General features: G+C 41.3%; 1 protein-coding gene across 6 annotated transcripts in view; it reads right to left on the bottom strand.

The window, feature by feature from the left end:
• Window positions 1–27544, bottom strand: part of Fggy (FGGY carbohydrate kinase domain containing) — a 420052-nt gene that overhangs the window by 164224 nt on the left and 228284 nt on the right. For all 6 annotated transcript variants that reach the window (XM_010610466.3, XM_010610467.3, XM_010610461.3 and 3 more), the window contains one exon: window positions 15702–15805. In XM_010610466.3, coding sequence (XP_010608768.2) covers window positions 15702–15805 — 104 coding nt within the window. The remainder of the gene's footprint in view (window positions 1–15701; window positions 15806–27544) is intronic.

The following is a 27544-nucleotide window of genomic DNA, read 5'->3' as shown; positions in this document are numbered from 1 at the left end:
TGTATGACTGTGTGTATGTAAGTCTCTCTATATATCTCCGAAATCTCCAGCAAATATCATACACATTAGACACACATTAGAATGCTTTCTTATCACTGTAACTCTTCAACATAATACAATTATGGTAAATACAATTAGGCAAAAGTTAACAACAACAGACATAAAGACACGAAAAAGGAAGAGAGACACAATTTGCAAGTGAAATTACCTTATAGATATAGTCCTCTGTGCCTGGACCATTTTTTCCTGACCAAAATACGACAGATATCACTGCCCTATGGAAGCCTTGCTGAGCATCCAAACCATATTAGACCACCAACCTCTGTAATTAATCTGTGCCAATTCAGTTGACTCCCAAATGTGATTAGGTTAAGATGCTGCGATGGAGAAGGAAGGCCCTAACTGCATGACTAAGGTCCTGACTGTCCTTACAAGAAAGCGTCAGAGTCAGATATGACCATAGGTAAAGAGCAGGCGATGCCCAAAGAAACTCTTTATAAAGGATACAGGCACAAGCCACGGAATGTCAGTGGCCAATAGCTGGGAGAGGCAAGGAAACTTCAGAGGGAGCACGGCCCTGGGACACTTCATCACGGCTTAGGGAAACTAATTTTTGGCTGCGAGGCTGTGAACCATAAGAAAATAATGTGAAGTTTTAAGCCACAAAATTAGTGATAATTTGTTACAGCAGAAACCATAGTTTCCTGGGCTAAAAGAAAAAAAATGATCGGTTGTATAGCTTTTATTGCTGGAAAAAATATATCGGTTCCAGTTAAACCATACTCTCCCCGACAGTGAATTCTAAAACAGTTCTAAAGTGTGATTTGATACAGGGTACAATAAGTGACGTATTAAATCATAGGAACGGTTACAACAAACACAGACATAACTTTCTTTTGGCTTGTGATTTCTTTTTCCCTCCTTCTCCTCCCCTCTCTCCTTTACTTTCTCTTTTTTCTTTCATTTTAAATACTTTTAAACTTTTTGTTAAATATTAATTTCACACTTATAAAAAGGTTGCCAGAACTGCACAAGGAATTCCTATATACCATTATTTAGATTCTCTCAATGCTTTGCATAAGCATTCTGCTCATATTAAACACACACATCTGCACAAGTTTTTTCTGAATTATTTGAGTAAGATGCAGATATAATGTCCATTTCATTTACTCCTACATATTTCAGTATGTCTAGTAAAAACAACAATAGTTTCATACATAAACATAATACAGTTATTCTGTCTGAAAATAAGCAATTCTGTTACCTAATCTATCGATCTTATTATAATTTTGTCAACTGTCCACTAAATATCCTTGATAGTGACAGGATGTAATTCAATATCATAAATTCCCTTTAGTTGTCTTATCTCTTTCATTTCCTTTAATCTGAAACTCTGAGTCCGTATCTTTTATGACCATAATGTTTACAAAAAGTCAAGCCAGGTCATGTTTTCGAATCTCTATCAGTTTAAGTTTCTTGCATTTCCTATGATTAGATTCAGAGTCGGCATCATGGGCAGGATGACTAGAGAAGTAATACCAAGTCCGCACAGCTACTTGTTGGCAAGATATTTGGTAAGCACCAAGGAAAAAACATGTAAACGAGTCACATAAAAAGCTAGCAGCTGGTGTTACCTGGAAAGTTTCCCTCTTGCAAGTCCAGTCTGTCTGAGGAACACCTGCGAGTCTACTGTTCTCTCTTCTCTCTGCTCACCGGCTGACTCTGGACAATGGGGTGAGATGCCACGGAAGCCTCTACTGCAACCACCATGCAACTGCAGCATCTTCACTGCCAAGAAAATACTACTGACCTCATGTTCTGCACATTTTTCAACTGTCTCCGCTTCTCTCCATCACACCACCAGGTCCCAGGCAGGCCACCATGACATCCTCTTTTATCTGGACTCCCAATCTCCTTCTATTGCATCTCCTAGCTTTCTGTCTGCTGTCTCTCCAATATGTTGAACAAACAGCAATTATTTTGATCCTTTATAAGTCTAGTTATACTATCCACTGTAGCTAAAGCCTTTCAATTTTTGTTAAGATGAAAGACCAAACTGCTTCATGACTCTCTAAAGTCCACTGTGTTCTGCTCTTCTGGTTCTCCAGCCCTAACCTGCACCACCTTCCTTCCTGTCCAACACCAAAGCTGCCCATTTCCCTCCCTTTGTCCCACATACCTGCTTCCTCACCACTTTCTTTCAATGATTACCTACTGCCATACATAACCTTCCTTCCCGCCAACTAGACTTTGTGCTTAGTCACTATATTAGTCAGCTTTCTATTCGGGAGACATAATACCCTACACATATAATGTACAAGAGGTGAGGTTTAACTTGGCACATGGTTTGAAAGGGTTCAGTCCATGGCCAGCTAGCTCCAAGGCAAGACTATCAAGATGGATGGGCTTTATAGAACACACATTTTTATTTCATTGCAGCTGGTAACTGGAGCAGGGAGACAGTGCCCAAGAAAAAGGTGCTAGGGGCCAGATATAGACCCCAAGTTCACACCTTCACAACTCACCAGACATACCCTAAGTGTGCTTTATTAATCCCTTAGCCAACTCCTAAGCCAGTCAAGTTGATTATTAGCTTAACTGTCACAGTCACCCCATCAAAATTTCTGTTTAAACATCACTGCCTTTTACAGCCCTTCCTAACCACTCAGACTGTACCAAGTAGGCTTTATGCTTTCATGGTGAGTCCTTGCTGTATAGCACTTCTTAATCATACACAGAGAAGATTGCATAAAACATACAGAAACATTTTAAAGACTGTGAAGTACTTCTGTGTCTTTCACCAATAAATCCAGTTCCCCCAAAGCTTCCCTTGAAAGTATCATTTCCCTCTACAGCCAGTACCTCCTCTAACCCTTGTAATTCACTAGTGAAGATCTTATTGGATGACAAATTTTCTGTAAGTGAAATCTGTTTTCTTTGTTCCTTTCTCTTACAATATTTGACTTGTCTGTTATACACAGATGTAGTTTCTTCACTTAAATATACATTCTGCAAAGGTGTAGAGGAAGTGGAAAGGGTATGGGAGAGGAAATAAGGGAAAAGAAAAAAATATGAGAAAAGGAAAAAATGGAAACAAAGTATTTGTAAATAGTGGAGGGGGTGAAGGGAGGGCAGGGACAAGGGGAAAAAATGAGAACCAAGATCTGTCATGTAAAGGTACAAGATCCCAGGGATGAATGTAACTGTACTGTATACTTAAAAAGTACCAATAAACTTAATGAGAAAAATAATAAAAATAAATATGTATTCTGCTATATAAATATAATACAATTTAATCATTCATTCTACTACTGATTGAAATTTGAGTTGCTCAAATATGGGGTTATTAAGGAAAATAATGCTATGGATACTCTTGTGCAGTGACTTACGAACATTTGAGTTGTCAACTTTATAGACACGAACAGACTTCACATTATGTTTTGTAGAGGCCAACAAATCTAGGAAGTAGTTCATGTATCTGCTGGTAAAAATAGTTCATTTACAGTATTTGTGTGTGTGTTTATGCTTTACATTGTATAACTGTGTCAAACGTTTAGTTGGACTTATAAATGAATCCAACTTGTGAACTTCCTCTTGGAGCTGAACTCATTTACAAGTTAGGGACTTTCTATACGTGTATCTGGGCATACACTCATACGCTAGTACACAGATTTTCTAGAAATGGAATTGGTGGAGTTTTGGGCATGTGCATATTCAAAAATATTTTCTGCAGCAATTGCATTCTACTTCTACCAGCAGGGTATGAAAGGAAACCACTTATGAAGGTCTGTAGTTATCCATGCTTGTGATTATTTGTTTGGCATCCACTAGCTGTCCTCCACTAGACTGTTAGGTCTGTGTGTACTTCTGCATACCATTTTCAGTCCAGTGCTTGGCTCAGAGATCTTTAAACAATTGTATGAATAAAAGGAGGTGCTCAGGTAAGATAGCTAAAACCTGAAAGTGAACATAGGTCTGTCTGTCTGACTTCAAAGCTCATGTCTTTCCTACCACACCAAATTTTTTCTTATTTTAAGATGGTAATGATCATTTGCATCCTATTTATTACTTCCCAATGTAATAGCAATAATAAAATGAGATTATAGATATCAAGCCAGTGGGTACATAGTAAGTGTTGCCCTTGTTCCACTGCTAGGCACCTAGACCCAAAGATCCACAGGGCATACAAGAGAGAGTTGTACAATGACAAATGCTTTATGAATGTATGTGGATTAAAATTTTTATTGTAGAAAAAGACATGAGGTTTCAAATATCACTTTAGGGAAAACTGAGGAGACCAATTAATTGTTTTCAAGTCAAAACTGCACCTGTGTCCCAAATTATTCACTAACACAAACAAAAAGAAGCTTACTCCAAGTCCTGATCAGAACAAACACTGTAAAATGCTTCTATCCAGGTGGCAAGATATTTCATCTGTGCCCAAGCCCAAGGAAGAGCGGGGCACAGAGTCGGTTAAACACTGTACCTACAGCTTGGCACAGTGGATTCAAAAGTAAACTCTGACTTCCTGTTTACATTGAAAGATCTTAGTCCTTTGTGGTTTCCTGTTCTGCCTGGCGTGTCTGTGCTTTAGTTTCAGAGTCTGTCCCTACAGTCTCTGTATTTCATGAAGAATAAAAATTCCACATTCTCTAATTGCCAGCAGATTCTACCAGGTACTCTAAGTCATAGCTTCTAAGAATATCTGCAAGAAACACTTTCTTTGAAAGAAGCAGATCCAAGGACCCCTATTGTGCCACAAACCTGTCAGAGATTGACTGACTTTCCAACTTGACTTCCTTCATTTTACAATACCTTTATCTTACTTCACTCTTACAGTCATCAAGTGTAAATGCAGAATACTATGTATGTATAAGGTGCTCTACTAGGCAATGAGGAAACAAAGATGAAAAAATAATTGCTACTCTGAAAATAAATAATTTTCTAAAAATCCTCCATTAAAATCACCTGGGTACACATTAAAATTATAGATTCGGGGGTTAGGGTGTGGCCGGATGGTAGTGCAGGTGCTTACCATGTGCAAGGCCCAAGTTTCAATCCCCAGCATCAAATGAATAAAATAAGTAAGAAATAAAATTAAATTACAGATTTTTAGATACCCCTTCCCGGCAGGATTTACTTTATCAGAACCTGTGGGACTGAGGCCTGAGGGAATGCATTTTCAAAAGGAGTTCCTTACATATTTTTTATGAGAATGACCAGCTTGCAGTTCATCGAAGAATTTAGCCACAATGACAACTAGTTGTATAGAACCAAGAGTCCTTCCTATAAGGAATAAGACTCTTACTAGAGGCAAGATGCTTTGATCTCAACAAATGAAGAAAACCAACTAGAAGCAGCAAAACTGACTTGAGCCTGCTCAGATATGTATCTGAATCTCGGCTTTATTAGCTGTGGAACATGGGACATGGGACAAATTACTTTCTTTGAGCCTCATTTGAAAGAAAGAAAACAACATTTGCTCTGGGTGCCTCCCTTTGTTATTCTGAGCATCAGATCCCATAATGCATTTTATACTCTGAAGCACCAGGGGAAAGATAATCCTTTTATGATAAAAAACTTAATAAACACAAATTTAATTAAGCTAATCTCTAAGGTTTCTCTCAAACAGTTAGAACTATGCCATCTCTAATCACTCCCAGCTTTGCTCAGAGGGCCCTCCTAAACTTCAACATCACTGCTATGGATTATATGCTTCCTTCCAGGGAGCAGCAGCTTTTTTTTGCAAAAGCACAGTTCCCAACTGAAGCCAATCCTGGGCACAGCAGCAGGATGTTCTTTTGTCTCTGTGTTAGCACTGTGAATGAATGGATGTGAAAGACCATGTATAAGCCTGTGATCCTTCTGATCACAATTCCGTCATCTGTTAGATGGGGAAATGTAGTCTATTGGATTATTTTATTATGTTAACACAGTCTAATGATGTTTAGCTTTTGTTTAATCTTAATATATTCATTTCACCCTTTATTCTGTTATAAAGCATGGTTACCATATCTTGCTCTTATACAGATGTGATTGTTGTCCATTCAGGGATTCTCAAATTAGTGTCACATATTTGGTGTGAGAATTAGAAATTCTATGTAGAGACTGCCTTGGAAAGAAACTGACACATGGCAAGTATTCAGTGTATCCTCACTAACATTATTTTTAAGTACAGACATGTTCCTTAATGATCTTTAAACTGTTAGCCCAACCAATGCTTCTTTTTTATAAACCACACATAAGCCCATGTAGCCCTTTCCTGTTTAAGTATTCCTTTGTCTTTTGTAAATACAATTTTCATGTCCTTGAACATGTTATTTGGTGTTTAGTGTCTGTTTCACTAAGATACAAATTAGTCATGATCCATTGCCCTATCTCTTTGGGGTAACTTGATTCAAAACCATGAATCGAATATGAACTATGTGCTCTTGAGATTGAACATTAAAATAGGCTTTTCCCCAGCATAAAGGAGTTTGGGCCTATGGTGAGGACAGAATGATAAATGCTGCACAAGGCCTGTGCACAAAGAGCTGTGAAGGCCCAGAAGAGACACAATCAACCAACTCCAAGTGGTATGGAAATGGAAGACTTCATGGAGGCAAACTCTGGACTAGAACTTTGGGGGAGACACAATAATGACGCCAGCAACTGAGAGCACAGACCTGGATTTCCTCTGCTCTGGTTTAACCTTGGCTATACTTCTTCCCAGCTCTGCAACCTCACTGAACTTCAATTACCTCACCTGAACTCTGGAGTGGTAATACAATGAGAACTACCTCAGAGAGTGCGCTGGTGTAACAAGTAGCACAGTAAACGCTCAAGAAGTGCATGTTAAAATGATGGTGCTTTCAGAAATGTTGCTACTCAACAGACAGAAGGAGATATGGTTGTCCTAGGCCAAGAAAAGAACATTCCAGGCAAGAAAAAGTACAGGCTGCTTTTCAAGAAGAGCAAGTACAGCATAAGTCTATTATACCACTTCTATCTGATGCATTCCAAATACAAAAGCCTTATTTAGTGGTAAAATTAGATCTGAATAGATTAAGCCATTTAGCACTCTTTAACCTACATGGTGTGAATAGCCATGAATTTTGCTGCAGAAATAATAATGTGTTTGATTATGGGTGCTACCCCTCACATAGTACTATGCAATAGATTGCAAGTATACAGTAGTGACTATCTAAAATCTGGTCACTTTTCCTTCTCAAACATATCCAGCCCTGAGGATTTCAGACAAGGGTGTGTGCATGCACCTGTTATGACATAGGATGAAAAGTTTGGGAGAGCAGGATGAGAGCTAGGCAGAGACCAGATCATCTGAGATCTCCGATGCCCAAGTTGGACTCAGACTTGTCAAAAGGATTTTTTACTGAATGGGTGAAGCCCTTGATTTTGAATTCAGGACCACCTTCACGCTGGGTCAAACAGGATCTCTGACACTTTCCTATTGCTGGAAATAACACCCAACACCCACAACTTAAAGGAGAAGGGGTCTGTTTTTGGCTCATGGCTTTAGTCCACATCAGCTGGCTCCAAGGCAGAAATAGCCTTTCCAAGGAGCATGAAGGGAGGAAAAGGTGCTCTATCCATAGCAGCCAAGAAGCAGACAAAGAAGGAAGGTACTGGGGAGGAAGATGCTCTCTTTCCAGGTCGTACCATCAGCGGCCAACCTCCAACCAGGTCCAACCTCCTAACAGCATATTTAGCTACTACATCATTTGACTCCACTGATGAGTATATCATCCCACAAGCCATTCACCTTTCACACATGTGAGAGTTTTGGGGGACATTCTATATCTAAAGCATATCAAGGTAAACAGGTCCATGCAAATTGATGTGTTGTACACCATAAAAGAATAAATATCTACACAAAAATAACCGATGGTTCTCTATGGGGGCTCCCTTTTTCATGGGATATGTCTCTAAATCCAGAGAACCCTAGCCTTGTCTTCCAGGATCATAGCAAATCTTACCTCTAGGGTCACATGGATTGTTAATTTTATCATAATCCCAGACTTGAAATCATATTACAAAGCTACTGTTATAAAAACAGCATGGCACTGGCAAAAAACAGACATGGGGCTCAATGAATAGAGGAAACAACACCAAGCCCATTCAACTATTTGATGGTTGACAAAGGGTTAAAAACATGCACTGGAGGAAAGAAAGCCTCTTCTACCACGTGTCAGGTATTATGCTAAAGCGAAAGTACACAGAAATGCATGGCTGTGGCACCCTTTTGTTACCTCCTGGTGTACTACGGACTACATGCTGGTATCATTCTCCCGCGCCCCCTAAAAATTGGGCCCTGAACCTGTCTCTTTCTCAAGTATTACTTAGCTCTATTCTCTGAAGGGTTTAAAAATACATGGCAGGAATAAATCTTACATGTGAATTATCTTTCAATAAAAACTTTTAAAAAATGCATGACACTTCACACAATTTCGCTAAATGCATGACAATCCTCTTGAGGATTTAAGACAAGTTCTTTTTTAATTGGATATATCCTCAAAGCATAAGAACACAGCCAAAATGTCCACTCAACTTTCCCATTTGAACTTTTTTTTTTTTACTATTGGCAACAGCGAGTCACTGACAGTTCATTAGGAAGGGACTTCCAAACTTGTTCTTTGGTGTCCATTGGTTGAAAAACTTCTCTCTGGCTATTCTGGGATCTTTGGTCTCTTAGATGTATTTTCTTCTGAGGCTGTAACTACTTGCTCAGTAGAAAAGTAGAAACTACCCCTTGCTGATTTTTGGAACAAAAAAATAGGAAAATGTAATTAACATATGAAAAAGAGGCATGAGGAGCACACAGAAAAAGTGGCAGAAGGAGAGGGGATGGAAAACTAAGCTACAATGGGGCAAACTGCTAAAACCTTTGGACCAAGGGTGTACAGGATGAAATGCACCCTACGGAGCTGCAGCACTTGGCACGGTACAGGGTGTTCAGAGAGGGTTCGACGGTGGCTGTCCCCTAGTTAGTCCACACCATGCCTCTGGACAGGCACAGGCCTTTCCATAACTGCTGGGTAACTCAGGGTGGCCCCCAGGGGTCACCCACACAGCAGATGAGCAGTAAATAGGAAAAAGGGGGAAAAATCAATGTGGCTTTCATTTCACGCTCTTCCACACAAACACAAAAATGTCTTCATGAGTCAGGAAGTCAGCTGCATGTCTTCATATTGCCAAATTCAGCACTTGACTCCAGAACAGCAGGGAAAGAGGGAAGATTAAATAAGGCATCTCATAAATACTTTTCTCTAAGGGGATGATGGTGACAAGTGATGCTGTTTGTTTTTATTATTATCATTAGGCTGGTGGCCTCTTGAAAGGCAGTGATTTTGAAGGGTAGGGAAAAGGAAAAATGAGAGCACTGTGGTTTAGCTGTGATCCAGCCCTACCTTCGCAGTTCTCATCAGGCTTTGGCAAAGATCCGCCTTGTAATCACTCTACTCCATTCCCAGAAAGCACATGTGCACACAACTGACCCACCCCACGGTCTGTCTCATTGCTCTGTTCAGTTCAAGTAGGAGCTCTGGAACCTAACAGCCTGAGCTGCAATGCATCTCTAGGATGCACTAGCTATGCGACTGTGGGTTAGTCATGTGTCTTTCTGAGCCCCAGTTCCAGTCCTTATAAATTGGTAGGATAATTTTAATAACTGTATAAATTTATTTATGCGATAAAAATAGACATCTGAATTTCTTTAGACCGAAAATTATGCAACAGATATTAGCTGTCATTGTCATCGTTGGTGACTTTTTTCTACCAAGGCAGTGCTCTAGAACTTGCTCCCACCTCTCACCAGCCCTGTGCCCTTGGAAGGACCATAGGGTCTTCTGCCCCAGCACTCATGAGGAGGGGGCAGAAATCTAGCTGTCCCACATTTCCCTCCAGTATTTTCACCTTTTGCCTAGGCCAGCTGCAGTCCTTTGTGGAGAGTAGGCTCAGACCAGATGCCCAGTAGACTCTTGCCAGAACCTTTGTTTCTAACCTTCTGAGAGGTTTCATTCCACCTAACTTTGCTGTGTTTCTGCAGAGCTTCCAGAAGCATGGGGCCAGAGAGCCCTGCCAAGCTTTTATAGGAATACAATGGCTGGATCACATAGTATAACTATTTAAGAAAGTGCTAAAATGTTTTCTGAAGTGTCATTTTATTCCTGCCATGGCTGCAACCATTTTAGAAAGCATGTAATAGATCTCAATGTAGGGTATTTTCATTTCCTTCTAACCAATTTCATTGGGCATCATTTGCTTCTCTAAAAAATAGCCCTTGTCTAGTGCTCCATGGTCTTGGATGAAATATAGCCACCAAGGCCCTGACACAGCCCTGCTTTGGGGGAATGTTTCCCTCAGATGGTCTGAAGTGGCTGCAGAGGGCCATCGGGGCCGTGACTCAAAGCACACAGCTCTAACACCATGGCTCAGTGTGAAGGAAGGCTGTTCTTTGGCTGGAGCCCTCAGACAACAAGTCTACAGGTTCCCAACTGTCTTTTCCCAACAGAATGGAGATCAAGCTGTGGAGGCAGGCATCCTAAGTGCATCCTGATGAGCTCTATGGGGAGATGTGGGGGACTGGCATGGAATATCCTAGAGGTCTGTTTGGGTGGAAGAAGGAGGAGAGAGCAGAGAATGGCTCACTGAGCTTCCACTGAAGTAAAAGTGCTTAGTGAAAATCTTTCCCAGAGAGGCCATGTGAGCTCCCTGATGTCCCTGATGAAAAGGGGGTGGGTAATAGACACACAGTCCCTTAGACCTGAGGGGCTTCTACCCACCAGTGAGGCCTCACTCAGCAAAACGGGTGAGCAAATGAGAAGAGTGAGATGAGATTCCAGAAAATCCAAGCACCTGTACCAGCTCCAGGCAAAGGAACCCAGCCAGGTGTCATTAGTTAAGCATCTACGATGACATGGGGCGGGATGGGCCTAGGGGAGGTGCAGGAGGTGTGGACTCGCTCAGCAAGTCGGCTTCCCCTGAGATACATGCCACCACCATAAACACAAAAGTAACAGCAAGAAGGGCAGAGTGAAATATGTTGGCAGAGTTAAGAGAATTGAGTTTGGGAGGAAAAAAGCGAAAAACTAATATTTATTGATCACTTACTGTGTACTGTCTTTAAAATGAGGACTAATTTTAGTGTTGTATAGGGCCCACAAAACTAAAAGCACTATGTATGTGGACACAGATACTATTGAGTTTTCCAATTTTCTCTTTTGCTTTTTCATAAAACTGTATCTGTAATTGGCTTTTAATAAATGGCACATGTCTAAAATGTCTCTTTGATGTTTTGATACAACATGTGCCCGATAAAGATACCACCACCATCAAGGTGATATGTCTGCCACTCAAATATTTCCTTATGTCATGTTTATGATTGTATTTTCTTGGACCTCTTTGCACCTACTACCCTATTGTAGGCAACCGCCAAGTTGCTCTCAGTCACTGTACATCAGTGTGCATTTCCTAGATTTTTAAATAGTTTGTATTTTTATGAGGGGGTCTAGCTTCTGTTACTCAGTAACAGTTTATGACTAATAGATGCTTTATCTTTGCTATGGTTTGAACAGCTTGAGTGTGTTTCTCAAGGGTTTGTGTTGGAAGCCAGGGCCTTAGCATGGCAATGTTGAGAGGCGAAAGGGCCTAGAGGGAGGCCCGAACCCCCCCCCACATCCTCCCCCTCTTCCTTCTTCCCTCCAGGGTTCTTGTTTGATTACCTATGATGATCTAGCCAAGCAGTCCTCATCAGAACAGAGTTGACGCCAGTACCATGCTCTTGAATCTCTAGACCCACGAGCAAAATAAGCCTCTTATAAAATACCCAACTTTGTACCCCAGTCCTAGCATCAAACATTTCTTTAAGGAGTCCTGGCTCTTTTCAATGAATAGGGGCATTAGACACCAAGTTCTGGTTGCCAAGTGTGCTTGTATGACTTGATTCTTGGGTAATCTTATTTCCAGGCCCTCTCACCTGAAGCGTTAGGTAATATAACTATGGCTATTAACCTGTTCATCTAAACATACACACATATCCATAGCTGTATCCTATGTTAAGTTAAAAATGAATTCTTATCAATGTTTTTAATATTAATCCATTCCACATGATTGTTCTGTTATCATTTATAATAATAACCCCATGTTTGGTAATTTGTGTCAGACATGGTACCAAACTATTTGCAATGATTACCTAATTTAATTCTCAACATAAATTTACAGGAAAATGCTATTGCCTACATTTAGCAGATGGAGAAACTGCAGCTCTGCAAGATGTCTTACTTAAAGTCACAGGCAGTACCCAGGCTAGCATAGGAGCCTATGTCCTTAAGACTGCATATTCACCCAGTGACAAAATATTTACATTATCTACATTTGTCTCTACATTAACTGAAGACTGAAAATTTCATTTCTGAGCAACTTAAGGTGCAGCTGACTTCTCAGCTCTCAAGTCTTGCTCTGCACAAGCCTCACCTCGTCAGTATCCCTCCCCACCCCACCCCCTGACACAAGTGCTGGAGGACAAGCTGCCACGTTACAACTCAACTCGACAGCACCAGGAAAAGGGGGCTGGAGCAATGGCAAGGATTGGCTCCATGACCTGGTGACTTTTCAACCTCTGGCTAACCCCTGCTGTGTGTCTTATCCTGAGTTTCAGTGACTTAGTGCTAATTAACTCTGAGCAAGCAGCTCTTCTTTCATGGAGTTAGAAAAGAACGGCAGGCACTTTTTCTTTGTTAATTAAATCATCCTTGAGGAAGATAAATGTGCAGCCCACACTTGTATCTTCTAAAATATCAAAGGCCTGATTAGTACTTGTTAGATTTCACTTTAGACTTTCTCTCCAGATTCTTGGAAGTAGGAAGTTTCTAAGTGTTTATCAATAGTCAATTACTTGGTCATTCCTTTACTCATTCTTTTGGGGTGACCTAGAAAGGAGAAATCTGGATCAAGCACAAAATGTGCTTGGGGATTTGTCTCAGTTAACCCACGGAATTGGAAACATCAGAAGTAAGCAGACAGGAAGAAGGATAACCCTTTAGATCATGTTCAAAACCACTTTTTGAAAATCTCACAGGCACTTTTGTCCATGTTCTGTTTGGCAAAATTTTCCCAACAGTTGTAGTTTTACTTGCCAGAACCACAACAAAAGGGGTCCTTGAGTTTCCCTGGGAGCACTCCTCAGACTGCACCTCTCCTGGACCTCACAAAGGTGATATTGTTGCTGGCTTGCTGGGCTCACAGCACCTGAGGGAGATCAAAGTCACTTCCCAATGCCAGTGTGACCACAGTCTCACCTTGTGACATAACATTAAAGCTGATGACTAATCCCCTTGGCCTAAAAGGCCTGTTCCCACTTGAAAGTACAAAGGCAGTGGGGGTGGGTAGTGTATTCCCAGTAAGAAGGACTCCGTAAACTGACATTTTATGGCCCTTATTCATTGCAGGCAACTGCCGCTGCCCATCAAATTTGTTAAAGCCCAAACAGTTGCTTGGTGTGAGCCATTTATGTCTCAGGGAAAGTTTCATTGGAATCCCTTCTGTTGGCAAATGTTTATTGGCTGGTAGGCACATGTACCCATGATGCATGATATCCAGCAGCCCTCTGAGACTGGCACCGTCACCCTTAATTTGATGGATGAAGATTCCGAGGGTTTCTGAGAATTTCAGTGGCTCACTCAGGTCACAAGGCCAAACGGTGCATGAAAAGATGTCTTAAATTTATTTAACAACTGCAAGTCCCTGGTTTTTCCACTTCGCTACAGGCTTATGGTCAACATGTGTAGTACCATGTTATAGCCGAGGGTGTGAGCTTTGAGACCACACAGGGCAAAATCTAGGTTCCTGGATCCAGAACTTGGTATCTTTGAAATCTTGGGAAAATTAGTGGACTTTTGCATGCCTTCGTTTCCTCATTTGTAAAACAGGAAAAGCCAGTATCATCCCTTGAAGTGACAAAGCAAGGGATTACAGAGTGACTTTTCTTTAGATCTGCGTCTGCTTAGTAGTCAAAACTGAGAAAGTTACAGATGCCTGACACTCAGGCTTGATGGTGGAAGCCAAAGCAGGTTTGTCCCACTCAAACTAAGGGGAGGTTTAAACAGGTTTAAATCAGGGATTGGTGGAGATCTGTGAATAAGTATATACCTACATCGAGGGAAATAAAGGCTAGCTTGACGCTTGAGTCCTTCCTGCTAAAAGAGTCCTTGACTTGCCTTCAGTGACAGCTACACTTCACCACTACACTTCCACATTAGGGTTGCTAACGGGGAAGAATTGTGACAACTTTTTAAATTTGGTCAAGGAACTTCCATTTAGCCTATAGGTCAGAGAGACAAGTAAAAAGAAAAGTATGCCCTCCAAGTCTAGCCCAAATGTTACCCTGGAAAGATTTCTGTAACTCGGGACCCTCCTGGTAGAGCCACTGGCTTCCTGCCACCCCATAACTTAAGCACAGGTAATCAAGAGCAGGCCTTGGGAAGAGCTCACCCATGTGAAATACTTTACCTCATTCAGTTCTCACACCAGGAGATACAGGCTGTCATGCTCCATATTTTGTAGGTGAGGAATCTGAGGCCCTGAGAGTTGAAGTGCCTTTTCCAATGGCCCATTTTCAGGAAGTGGGCCTGTAAGACTGGCTCAAATATCTCCATGACATGGGATACCACACGCAAGAACACCTTGTTCAGTGGCTGGCACATACATGCTCAGGATCATGGTTTTAGTATGAACTTGTATTTTAGTCTCATGTTGCAATATCTAGTATAACTCTATCTCATCTATGGGAGGGTCTACGTCAACCTTATGTTCCCAGTATTTAGCATTGAGAGGATATAACAATAGGGGTCAGCAAATAAGTAATTGCATCAAGCATCTACTAACAACAAAAAAGGTTCTGTGTGGTCTCAACAGGCCCTAACCAGGAGCACATGATTTCCTTCGGATTGCAAACAATTCTGCCCTGGTCTGTGTCCCACACTACTCTCTGCTTATCTCCTGCCACTGCCCCCTCTTCCACATTCCCCTCTATTGTACTCATCTGGGAAAAATCCAAGGAGTCGTCCATCTCAGTTTAACAGAGTAATGACTTTTAAATAAAAATATGGTAGAAATAGGTACTTATCGAAATGGAATGCTTTCAGACTCATGCATTTAAAGAAGATATAAATTTTAGGGCAGGCACTAAACTTTAAATGCAATCTTGGAGAAAGCCTTTCCATTAATTCATGGAGAAAAATTGACAAAGTGAAAATTGCTTATCAGTGTTCTTTAGAAGTCATGATATGCAACCTAATTCTATAGCTCATCAGGATGCTCCCAGGGAGATGGATTTATATTGATGGAGAGCTTTAGGCCAAGGAAGAGAGTCACTTCTCTGAGAAGTCTGTGCTACCCTCAGAGACAGATTGTTCTGGAGGAATGTGACTTTGTCATCTTTGGGACCAACTACACTCACCATGCCTGGTTCTCTAGCCAGGTTGTCTTCAAAAGCAGACTCACCCTTTGCATGCTTTTTAAGAATTTGGCCCCTGGAAAAAGCCTGGGAAAATTTATGTCAGGCTGTGGGAAGGGTGGTCTGCAATGGTGCAGAAAGGAAAAAGAGAGAGGCAAGGCAGGAGTGAAAGAACCAGTATCAGCATCCCTCATCCTGGGCTGCTTCCCTCCGCATGCAGTAGTCTCACCCTGGTGTTCAGCATACTCACCCCCATGTGACAAGAAGATGTTCCACAGATGACAGCCAGCCGTGATGTCACTGGCTGGCCCTCACAGATAAGGCCGTGACCTGCCACGTCTGCTCCAATCACTCCTGTGAGAAAGTAAAACAAAACAAATCTCTTAAAGAAAAAAAGGAAAGAAAGCCAGAACAAGCATAAAACCCTCTATGTTCCCTGTGTGGGCCAGTCTCCTCACCTGTCATGGGAAATAAGGAAATCTGCTCTGACCCATGTATGGCTCTGATCTTATGGTAGTCACAGTAACTGTACTGCCTTCCGTATTGAGAGCAGTGGCCACCAGCTCGTTTTACTCACAAAGGGGAAGGCATGTGCTGCACATTGACACGTGTGCTCTCACTGGATATTAGCACTGTAGGGGAGATGTCAGGAATGCCACAGACAGACATTAAGGCAGAACTGCAGCCTGCAGTTCTTAACAGACTTGCCCACCGTCACTGCAGTCAGGAGTGGAGCAGGAGCATGGAGTCTGATCCAATGCATCACACCTCCATTTCAAAGAAGGCAAGTGCAGAGGAACAACCTCAGGACTGAGTCTTCCTGGCATCCCTAGGTCACTGATCTCATTCCCACGTATTGCAGGGACCCAAGCGCAAAAGAGAGAGAGAATGAACATGAGTTCCTTTTGAAAGAATGTCAGGTCGCAGAGTTTCCCAATATACAGTCGAGACTTGGGTTTTTCTACAGAGACTATATTCCTCAATACCTGCTGGGCAAATGAGCTTACAAATATGATCAGAGAGCTAGACAGACATGGTCCACTTTCATGTATTTAAATATCCAACAAGTAATCTTTGCACAAAATGACACTTTAGGTGTGATGTGGAAGCCACAGACAAGAAATGCACCATTACAGCATGAGGCAGGAGGTGAACAGTGCAAGACAGGGATCCGACACTGGCATGCAGGAGAGAAAGCCTCCAGCCAATCACTTCAGCTCCACACACTGCCACCTGCTTCTCAATCTAGAGAACTAGTTGCTCCTTTGCAACTTTGCACATGCTGCTCCCTCTGCCTGGAATGCAATCCACAGCCTCTTCACTAGGCTGGCTCCTATTTGCTCCTAACATAGATGTTATTTACCTCAGGAAGGGCCTCCTGGTCCTATAGGGAAGATGGAATCTCCTTGTTCAATGTTCTCTTGCACCATTAGAAATCCCTAATAGAAAAGACTGGCAATTTTAGAGCTCATGAACCACCTCATCCCTTTCTATAATAAAAGCCAGACAAAGCTGGCCTTGCCTATTCACATGCTTGGCAGGCCAGTGCCTGCCAGAGCTGTCGTCTCAGGGCAAAAAGTGAGAGTACTAATACTGGAGGATGCAAGATACAGAACACGGGTTCCTGTGCTCAGGGCACCCACAGACTAGTGAGAGAGAGCCCTAAATTGAGCATTTCTGCTGAAATCCAGAGGGTCTTCTCAAGGAGTTCAGTCCATACTGAGTTCCACAGGAGATAGCCAGGTGAAAGGCAGGATGGAGGTGTCTTATTAGGCCACAAATGCTCAGACATTGAGACACAGGAGACTTAACAAGCAGGCTTTTCTAGGACTGTGGATGTAGGGGCCACAGAGAAGCCACTTACAGTTTTCTAGGATTTTCCATTGCGTTTCCCAAATTCTCCCTTCTGGGCACAGCAACTTCGGGCACCTCTGCTATTGTTCAGAGACCCAGCTGCAGGGGAAGTACAGCTCTGCTGAACTTTCTGCGAAGCTTATCACAGTAGTTAAATCTCAGGACCAAGCAACTAAAGCCTCGGACTTGAGCCTGCAGGTGTCTGGGCTGATCTGCTTTCAGAACAAGCTCCTGTTCAGCTCAGCTTGGTGAGGCTGCCCCCAGACTGTAGCTTCCAGACTCAGCGAAGGTCCAGCCTGCCAAGAGATACAGGCGCTGGAGGAGAGGAAAAGCCAAAGCACGTCTCCTTGCCTTTGCTCAGAGGGAGATTCAAACTGTGGACATTTCCCTTTCACCTTCAGCTGTACTGACAGTATGACCATAGCTGCGGCAATCACTGGTGTCACCTGCCCTCAATATCCACACTCCCTCTCTCCTGTGACACCAGCCTCCTGGTAGTAGCAGCTTCCATTCTATTGATCTATTGATCAATAGATCTATTGATCTCCAGCTTCTGAGATCCTTCAACATCAGGAGACAGTTTTCTTTGCATATGAAATTCTCTTTTTTAAACCCTTAGTGTGGCATATTTCCTGTATGGAACCTGAAGGATGTGGCTCCCCACTCAGACCACAAGGAGGAAACTTCAGACTGAGAGAATTTGAACTGAGCCTTTCTTATATGCCCTCTCTTGACATGTCTAATTTTATTCTTAAAACAGTTGACTAATATGGCCAATACTATTATTGTCCTTGTTTTACAGAGAAGAAACTGAAGCTTAGAAATGAAAAACAAACAAACACACACACACAGAGGAAAAAAAGAACTTCACAAGGGTCACAGAGCTTGCATGGATCAGGACTGTGATTCTTACTCAGGTAATCCAATTCCTAAGTGTTGGTTCCTCAACACTGACACAAAAACCCGATGACTGGGTAGGGAGTGTTTGCTATCAGTACATCTCAAAATACTGCAGTCTTTAAACTATTGATCCCGGGATCCCTAACAGAACAGGGCTTGATCACTGCTGGTCCTTTGCTAGAAATAAATTTCAAAGACTTCCTCAGAATGACCCATATTTTTTTGGTTCCACCTATATACAGTACAAAGTAAACCTTACAAGGCCATTCCATTTTGACAATAACTTAAAATGGAGAAAAAGATTTGTGGGAGATATTTCTTTGTTTCTTCTCTAGTTAGCATATCTAGGCTGAGAATTAAGAATGAATAAGAAAAATCAGAATTTGAAAAGAGAGAGATCTGCTATTAAGTAAATAAAACATCACATGGTTGCTTTGATTTTTGAGAAAGTGCTCAAAAATAGATGTTTGGCCAGTGGTAGCTTTGTTATCATCATCACTGCCACTGTCAGCACCATGAACACGAATGTCACCAACATTTGTATGTCCTCTCAAGAATCAACCACATTTTTCCTTTATTTTCAAACAATCAGACCTCTAACATAGGCCAAGTATGTTGCTCAGATTTTATGTATTCTGCTCTTTAATGTTTGCAATATCCACTAGAGGTAAATATTCTTTCTTCCCTTCAAGAGATGTGGAAACAAAGGACCAAAGAGTTCAGATAACTAGCCCAATGTCACACAGATACAAGAAGCAAATTTGACCTTGTTCTCTCTGACACCAAAAGTCTTGTCCTTTCTATACTCTCTCTAACTCTATGATGCTATAACTGTCTTATATACTAAAAAAAAAACTGGAACTGTTAGTTCACCACAGAACAGTCATAGAGAGGAAATGTGAGTTTCAGTACCAATTCTGTCACAAGAGTGAACTAGTTCTCTTATATCCACAATGAGAGAAATACCAAGCTTCTTCCTTGGCCATTATCAGTATACAATATACACAATGCTACTATATCAGGAAAAGAATCTCCTTGTCTAGAAAGACAAGAACCAAAACACCCTCCCAAAATCCTAATACACCAGTCCTAAAGAGACCAACTGGCCATCAACCAGGGTCATACAGCACTGACAAAAGGCATATCCTTCTGGAAAGTTCCCTGCACTGTCTCATGCCATCCCTGATGCAACAGCAGTGCATAAGAGATACTTTCTGTGATAACACATGAATCCAGCAGCCTTTCCTTTTCTCCTTTAAGATGGCCCTACATAGCTTGGCACAAGCTGCTCCTGAGAACAGGGCTCAAGGACATCCAGGGAAAAGTGAGAGAAGGTGGAAAGAGCTATCTCCTCTCTGCGTAAACATATTATATGATCCATAGAAAGTGCATAGGCTGCACATTCAGCTGTGCTTCATTGTTTGTTTGTTTGTTTTTGTACCAGGGATTGAACTCTTGCACTTTCAAGGCAGGTGCTGTGCCACTGAGCTAAATTCCCAACCCTCAGCTGTGGTTCTAGTAGAATAATTAGGAATGATTAGGAAACGATTTCCAAGATGAGATTTTGACAAGTGTAGCCCTGAACAACTCAGGACTCTTTGTACGAGTATGCAAGTTTCAGCTTATTCTGTATTCCTAGGAATGCTTAAGGGGCAAAGTTGGCAGCTGAATAAATGGGCACCAGAAAAAAAAATGACATATTCAACTGTGGTTTCTCTGAAACTTGCACAATATCCAGATGATGGTGGTTACACAATAAATTTTTGTTGAATGAAAAACAAACGGCAGACAAACAAGTTTACTGACACAAGGAATCAGTTCAGGGTCTCTTGCTTAATGACTTCTACTCTTCAACCTACCTACAGAGTTCATATCGCATAATATGTTAAAATTTAAAAGCATGGGCTCTCTCCCTTCCCCTCACCCATCCATCCAACGATCCAACCTTCCATCCAAACATTTATTAAATGCCTTTTCTATTTATATAAAAGAAAAAAGAGATTTTGTAAATGTTATGATGAAGAGTATGTTATCCTGTAATTTATCAGGGCACAGCTGCTTTGAAAATTTTACAGGGTTATATAGAAGAAAAACATCCCACATTCTAGCCTTTGTGTTATAATTATCTCCCAATTTATAGCTACATAAAGTGCTTTATAACTTCAAAGCATCCTCAAACACTATACTTTTTATTTAATCTTTAGAAAAATTCTGTTACATATATTTTATTTCCAGTGCACAGCTGAAAAGCTGGATTTCTTAAAGGTGAAGTAATTTCATCAAATTTATTTAGCTATTTAGAGGTAGGAGTAGGGCTTCAACTAGAATTTTCAGTCTTCTAGACTGATATATTAGTGTTTTGAAAAAGATTCTCTTGAAACAATGACCAGAAGATGGTAGAAAAGAGGAGGAGGTGAGTTTTGTATCCTATTTGAGATGGTGTGCACTTGAGACTCATTGATTTGGCATCTGAAGGAATAAGCAGACTGAGAAAGCCCATGAAAAATGAATTGCCTGACTATGTTGGCTGAGAGGCTGGAGTTCCAAGGGAAGATGCTCTCTAACAATGACCAGCCTGCGCCAGCTACAAGTTCCTGAATGGCAAGATATCAATGCAGAAGATCTAATGCTAGTCTACATACAAGGGAGGCATGGGATTCTATGAATTGACTAGCATTCATTTACTTTATATAAAACATACTATATACTGACTTGGCATTATGATGAAATATTAAAAACAAAGACTCATTCATCACGTGCTTTGTAAGTTTCCTGCTTTATGTCTCAATTTTCACATCTTGCAATTTAAATAATGGTATCTTACTCATGGGATTCTTATGAAAATTATACATATTGATATATGTATAGTGCTTAGGCCAGTTCTGTCCAGGGGAACAATCCATGGAGATGAAAATGTTCTACAGTAGCATTTTCTAATAAGGCAGCCACCAGCCACATATGACAAATAGCACCTGAAAAATGTAGCTAGCCCAACTGAGGGACTGAATTTTCTATTTTATCAACTTTAAATAGTTAAAATTTAAATAGCCACATCTGTCTAATGGATACTTAGATTGTGCGCATTAGAACACACCTAGCACTACAGGAATGTTTGCAGTTTTTCTTTTATTATTGTATTGCCATTATTTTTTAAATTGGTTTCACCAGATTTGAAACTGAATGCCATTTCTATACCCCTTGGAACCTCAACTTCCATATCTGAGGAAGCTGATAATAATACTCGCCTATAACATTGCTGTGGGGATTAAGTGAGACCTTAGGAATTCATCATTTCTTAGTCAGTAGGAGCAGTTTCACCCAGGAGCTACAGAAAAGCCTGAAACAAGAAAGGCTTCACAGAGGCCCTTTGTATATTCCTGACTGTGCCCTGTTCAGCTGTGTCACTCTGCCAAGAATATTTTTCCATAGTTGCCCTTTACCCCCAGTGATTTATCTGGATCCCAGATTTCATTCTGAAGCTTCAGTTGTAGTATCGGAAGCCTCAATGTTGGGAAGCCACCCAAAACGCCTTCCCTTGGGCCCAATGCCTGACCCTGTGAAATCTGGGGCAAAACCGTCATTTACCTGTTTGCACAGCTGTTTCCCTCTACTAATTAATGACCTAACTGAGGCTCAGATAAATTACTTTTATTAATGTCATAATTATATATTCAGTCTTGATACTACTGTAGCTCTCTAATTAATTTGTTGCTGTTGTTGAGTGACTGAATGCCTAGGGCATAAGTCTTATACTAGTAAAGCAAAGGCATTTCTTAAATAACTGTAACACATTTATTCATGAGCAAATACTCTGTATCTTATATATGAGCAAAGGTGAAAATTACTGAAGAATTCTAGTGACAAGGTGTAGGTAAAAATGAAGTCAATAGAGTACCACAATTTACTGAAACTTGTCAAAAATCATTGGTAGGGCTGGAGTGCAGCTCAGTGGTGGAGTGCTTGCTCGGCATAGACAAGGCCCTGGATTCCATGACAAACACCCTTTAAAAAGTTATTTGTAAAGAAAAACAGGTCTAAGAGCCTAGATTACTGAGAAGTTGTCTTGTGCCTGGCCCTATATAAATATAATTTTCACCACAGTATTGTGAGACTGTTTTTACCATACAGTTTACAAATGCAGAAAATGAGAAAAAGATCTTCCAAATAACCTACCAATGCCACTCACTGCTGCAGAACTTGTGTGTGTGTTGTGTGGGGGGTATCCAGATCTACCTGACTAATGGAGCACATGAAACCAGTCCTTTCCTTTTCAGCCACTTCCAAGAATCCTAAGGATTCCCGAACAGCACAACTGAAGAGGGGTCTCTTGGAGAACTTGCTGTTGTGGCATTAAAGTGAGCCCCTAACAAAGTGAATATTAATCCTGAAAAGGTAGCAGTGACCCCAGGATTAGATGAAGTGTTGTCTTGGTTTTGAAATAGCTGTGGTGTAGAAGCCACCCAACCTAAACCCTGAAGTCAATTTACCTTGAAAAATTCTGTTTTAAGTGTACAAAGAGATTTTATATCATCTTGACTTTATCCCATCCATCTCCTCTCTCTCTCTTTCTCCCCACCAAGCTGGAAAAGATAACAGGGAAGGTTTTTGAATTAGAAGTGGGTAGACATTTACCAAATACTTGAACCAGCTAGGGCACAGTGGTGAGCTGGTCAAATCACTTAGCCCTTCCGTGCCTCAGTTTCCTCAACATATCTTTATTTTGACTACTGTTCTTCCTCACAATGGCCACACTTCCTCACTGATAGCAAGGCCTAGCATGACTATTCATGCACGTGTGTTCAGCTCAGTGCCTGTTTTGCTAGAACTATTTGGCTTAACTTGGATTGATTGTAATATCTGTTTTCTGTCTTCAAACATAAAAATGATGACAGACTAATGGGGGTTCCAGAAGAATAAGGAAAATGAGGTACCAGGTAGTAGGCACAATCCAGGCTAACATTTCAAACATTGTTGAGAGTAACACAAAAGTTGCTTATATCTCACCAAAGCCACAATCATATGTATGGAGCAACATGCTGGGATTACATCTGCTATGGCACTCATCATTTCTTTCTTAATGTCATAAGCTAGATGGCTTGAATCAATCAGAAACCAGTAGGAGAGCTGGTAGGGGCGGCAGGACAGAGAACAAAGAGGAGACTCTCACATAACTAACTGGGACATGTTTCTCTGCTCTCATTTTGACTAAAAGAGATCAAATGTCAAAGACTGGCTAAAATAGAATAGCTTGGAAATTTGAAACTGAAAGAACATTCGCAAGATCCCCAAAGAAGACAGCAAAATTTTGATTTCAGAAATTCCTTTCTTCCTAAACTAAATATGGACTATCGTGTAGGTTATTTGGACGTTGTCATTGATAATTTCTCAAAAGACATTTTTTACTTGCTGGAATTAGACTTAGTAAAGTGTCAGGCTGAAATCCAATCCAAACAGCCAAGGTAACTCACACAAATTACTTTGTAAAATAAAACCAAGAGAATTGGTCTGAGGACCATGAATGTTACTTTATGGAATATAGCCTTAAATAGATCTAAAACTGTGCCTCTAAATTTCAGTTGCCTCCTGATAATCTTCTAAGGTCACTGACTAATGCAACTGTTTATTGATCCCCAATTATAAGGCAGGCACAACGACATGCTATAGAAATTTACAGATGGAAGCTGTTTGCTTTTATTATAGGATCCTAGTCTAGGGGCATGGAAAGACTAGCAGATCATTACAGGACAGCAGGGAGTGAGCAGTGACTACAAGTGAGGAGTCCAGAGCCAGAACTGGCTGGACGGTCATGGTCAGGGGGCCTCCTGAGGCAGGCAGGGCAGGAATGTTAGCCAGAAGTTCAAGGGAGTGGCAAGGAAAGGCATTTCAGGTAGACCTGGAGACAAACAAAACAGTAAAAGAATGATTTAGGAGAGAGCTGCTGTGTAGTTGCTGGGCCACACAGCCTGAAGGAGCTGGGAGGTGGGTGTAAAGTTTTCATTCTGCAGTAAGGAAGACCTATATTTGCTCACCAACTGTAAATGCGTGCTCACCAACTCTAGTTTTCTATATGAACTTTGATAAGATAGCTCACCTCTTTGAGCCTCAATTTTTCTCAGATGTACGGTGGAAATAGTAGCACCTACTTTACAGAGTCACCATTCTCGATTTTGGCATTTGACGAGGTTCAGCACTTACTGTCTCAAAATAAGGCACACTAGGTGTACCAGATTTATGAGTGGACATCTGAGAAGGTCACTCTCACCTTCCCCAATCCTCTCCCCTGAAGCAGCTCATGCAGCTGGGAAGGATTTTCTGAACTTCCCCTGAAGCAAGGCCTAAAACCCTCATGTGACAGATGTTCTCCTACACCCTCAGGAGAGGAGGCCTCTTATTTCTGGACAGACAGGATCACTGAGAAGAGTCCAGACAAGCTTGTTAAGCTTCCCTGGTTCCTTAGCATTAACTACACCCTTTTTGCCCTATTGTATCTCCCCATGAAACAATTCTTCATAAAATGCTCAAGCTTAAAAATCTCTTTAGATCTTTGCTTCCTTATGAAGACTCCTGTGTCACATAAAGCTTAAACAAATTTGTATGCTTCTCTTCTTATGTGTCCTTGGTGATAGGGGTCTCCACCATGAACACAAGAAGGGTGAGGAAGTGACATTTTCTCCACGCTATATTATTAAGCACCATGTCCTGGAAACATCTTCAGTCTTGGGAGAACTAGAATAGTGTGTCATCCTACGTGTGAGGCACATAACCTTGTGCCTCAGATATAGTCACTTTTAATAAATGTCAGTGTCCAATTTCTCATGGGAGAAAGAAGAATTAGATTTCCTTCAGGAACTTCCTCTTGTCAGTAGACAAATGGTTTCATAAAATTATTGGAAGGCTCCCTGAAATTAGAGAAAGAACTACCAGCACAGCAATTCCTGAAAGACAAAGCCAGACCAATGAGAGGCTTCAGGAAGACACCAAGAGGAGTGGAGAAACACTCAACACTTTTTCTTTTTTGGTACTGGAGATCGAACTTGGGACCTTGCAGTTGCGAGGCAGGACATCTGAACTAAGGAAAGAGGTCTGAAATTTCAAGGAAAAAGATCTTAATTGGCAGGCTAGCTCTCCCCTCTTCTGACTTCTGAGGGCAACTCCTCCCTTGTTGTGAGTTTGGGTTCCACTGCAAAGTTCCAGAGGTTTTGCTGGGGTTAGTTAAACATTGACAGATTTTTCAAAGCCTGGAATTCACTCTGAGGTCCAAAACTGGCTGAGTTTCTATAAGGTTATGGTTTCCCCTGGGGAAGGTCACAGGGGCTCCATCACACCTAGACTTGTTGAACTAACCTAGCCCAAGCTCAGACATTTAGGAGGCCAAAAAACAGGTCCTGAAGCTGGATCCTGACTCTCTCTCTGTTACAACCACCCTTCTCAGGAGACTATGATGGTATGTAAGGTGAACACCACAGGATAAGAGTCAGGCCCCCACTCAGAAAATAAAATGCAGCTGGGGAGGAAATAAAAGCAAGCCTGAGTAGAATAAAGGATCCAGGGCTGAAATACACTGAAGGACATGTGGCTGAAATGGCTTCAAAGAGAATAAAGGCCTAGGTAAATAGTGTGAAGGAGGGAAGTAAAATTAATTACAAAAAGCCCAAGAGAAACACAATGGCATTTTTCAAAGTCTGCAGTGGAAAGATCATCTGTACTTCAGCAGAGATCAAGATTTAGCCCTCCCTCAAAGCTGCTATGCTTTCTGCCTATGCTCCTGATGCCCACCTGCTAAGACAGCTGCCCTGTGTCCCTCCTGTGTCCACAGGGCATGGGGGCTAGGATAAGAACAGCTATGAGGGAGTCCCATGAGTTCAGGCAAATGAGCCAAGTTCCTTGACCCTCCTGACATCTCGATGGTTGGGAACCATTGGTTTCAAAGTAAGAAAAGTATAATCATGCTTTGGAAAAACAGAGCCAACACACGTTAGGACTTGATTAATACTCTCCCCCTCCTCTGGTCAGTAAGGTTCAATTCAATAATCATTTACTGTGCACAGCACTACATCAGGCAGAAACTCAGGACTTCTGGACAAACGCTATGTAAAGAATCAGCTCAAAGATCTTACGGTCAGCCAGAAAGTGGAGGTCTCCACACCCGCACACATCTCTCTGTAGAAAGACTGCAGGTGGCCTCACCAGAAGTACAAGTGAGTCTTCTGATGGGATGAGCTGTTTCCTTTGTGGCTCCCAGTGGACTTCTGCCTGAGACCTGCTTCCATCTGACCTTCTGATTCTTTTAAGCTTAATTTTATTGGTACATTTTAGATATATATAACGGTCACATTCATAGTAGAAAATTTAAACCTGTACATGATATATCTCGATTCTTTTTCTCCCAACCCCTCCCTTTCCATCAGTCCCTCTTCCCCTCCTTATTTACTAAAGCTTTGTTTCCATTTTTTCTTCTATTCTTTTTTCTTTTCCCTTCCTTCATTTCCTCTGCCTCCTTCCCTTGTGCTCTTTCCTATTTGAACATTTTCTTACTATTTTCCAAAATCTATTATAAATTTTGGTACTTATTTACCCTTTCAGTTTCTCACGCCAGAGAAACAATGTGAAATTTAAACATGTGTGCCTGTTTTATTTCACTTAGGAGTATGGTCCATGGGCTGCGGATTTAGCTCTGTGGTTCCGCTGCCTGCTTTGCAAGTGCAAGGACCCAAATTTGATCCCTGGACCACCCCCGCAAAAAAAGAGCATGGTCTTAAGGTATATCCATTTACCTAGAAATGTCTCAAATTTATCCATCCTTGTGGCAGTATAGTACTCCACTGTATAAAAAAAACCACATCTCTTTTTATCCATTCATTGGTTGGTGGGCATTTGGGCTGCTTTCAAGATGTAGCTATTACAAAATGTGCTGCTATAAACATGGGTGTGGATATACTGCTGTGGTATGATGCTTTTAATTCTATCAGGAAGATTCCAGAAAGGGCACAGCTGAGTCAAATGAACCTATAGTTTTAGTTTTATAAGGAATCTCCACACTGATTTTTACAGTGGTTACACCAGTCTACACTCCCACCAACAGTGGAGAAGGGTTCCTTTTTCCCCATAGCCCCTCCAACATTTGTTATTGATTAATCTTGATGAAAGCCATTCCTTCTGGAGATGGACTCTCAGGGTTGTTTTAATTTGCATCTCTCAAATGACCAGTGATACTGAACATTTTTTCATATATTTATTTGCCATTTGTACTTCTTCATCTGAGAAATATCTATTCATTTCAGATGTCCATTTTTGATTGACTCTTTAAATTTGGGAGGTCAGAAATTTTTGAGATCTTTA

The sequence above is a fragment of the Fukomys damarensis genome, unplaced genomic scaffold, assembly GCF_012274545.1.
Source record: "Fukomys damarensis isolate Sample0158 unplaced genomic scaffold, DMR_v1.0_HiC HiC_scaffold_23, whole genome shotgun sequence".
Lineage (NCBI taxonomy): Eukaryota > Metazoa > Chordata > Mammalia > Rodentia > Bathyergidae > Fukomys > Fukomys damarensis.
This window is presented reverse-complemented; position numbering and strand designations above follow the sequence as displayed.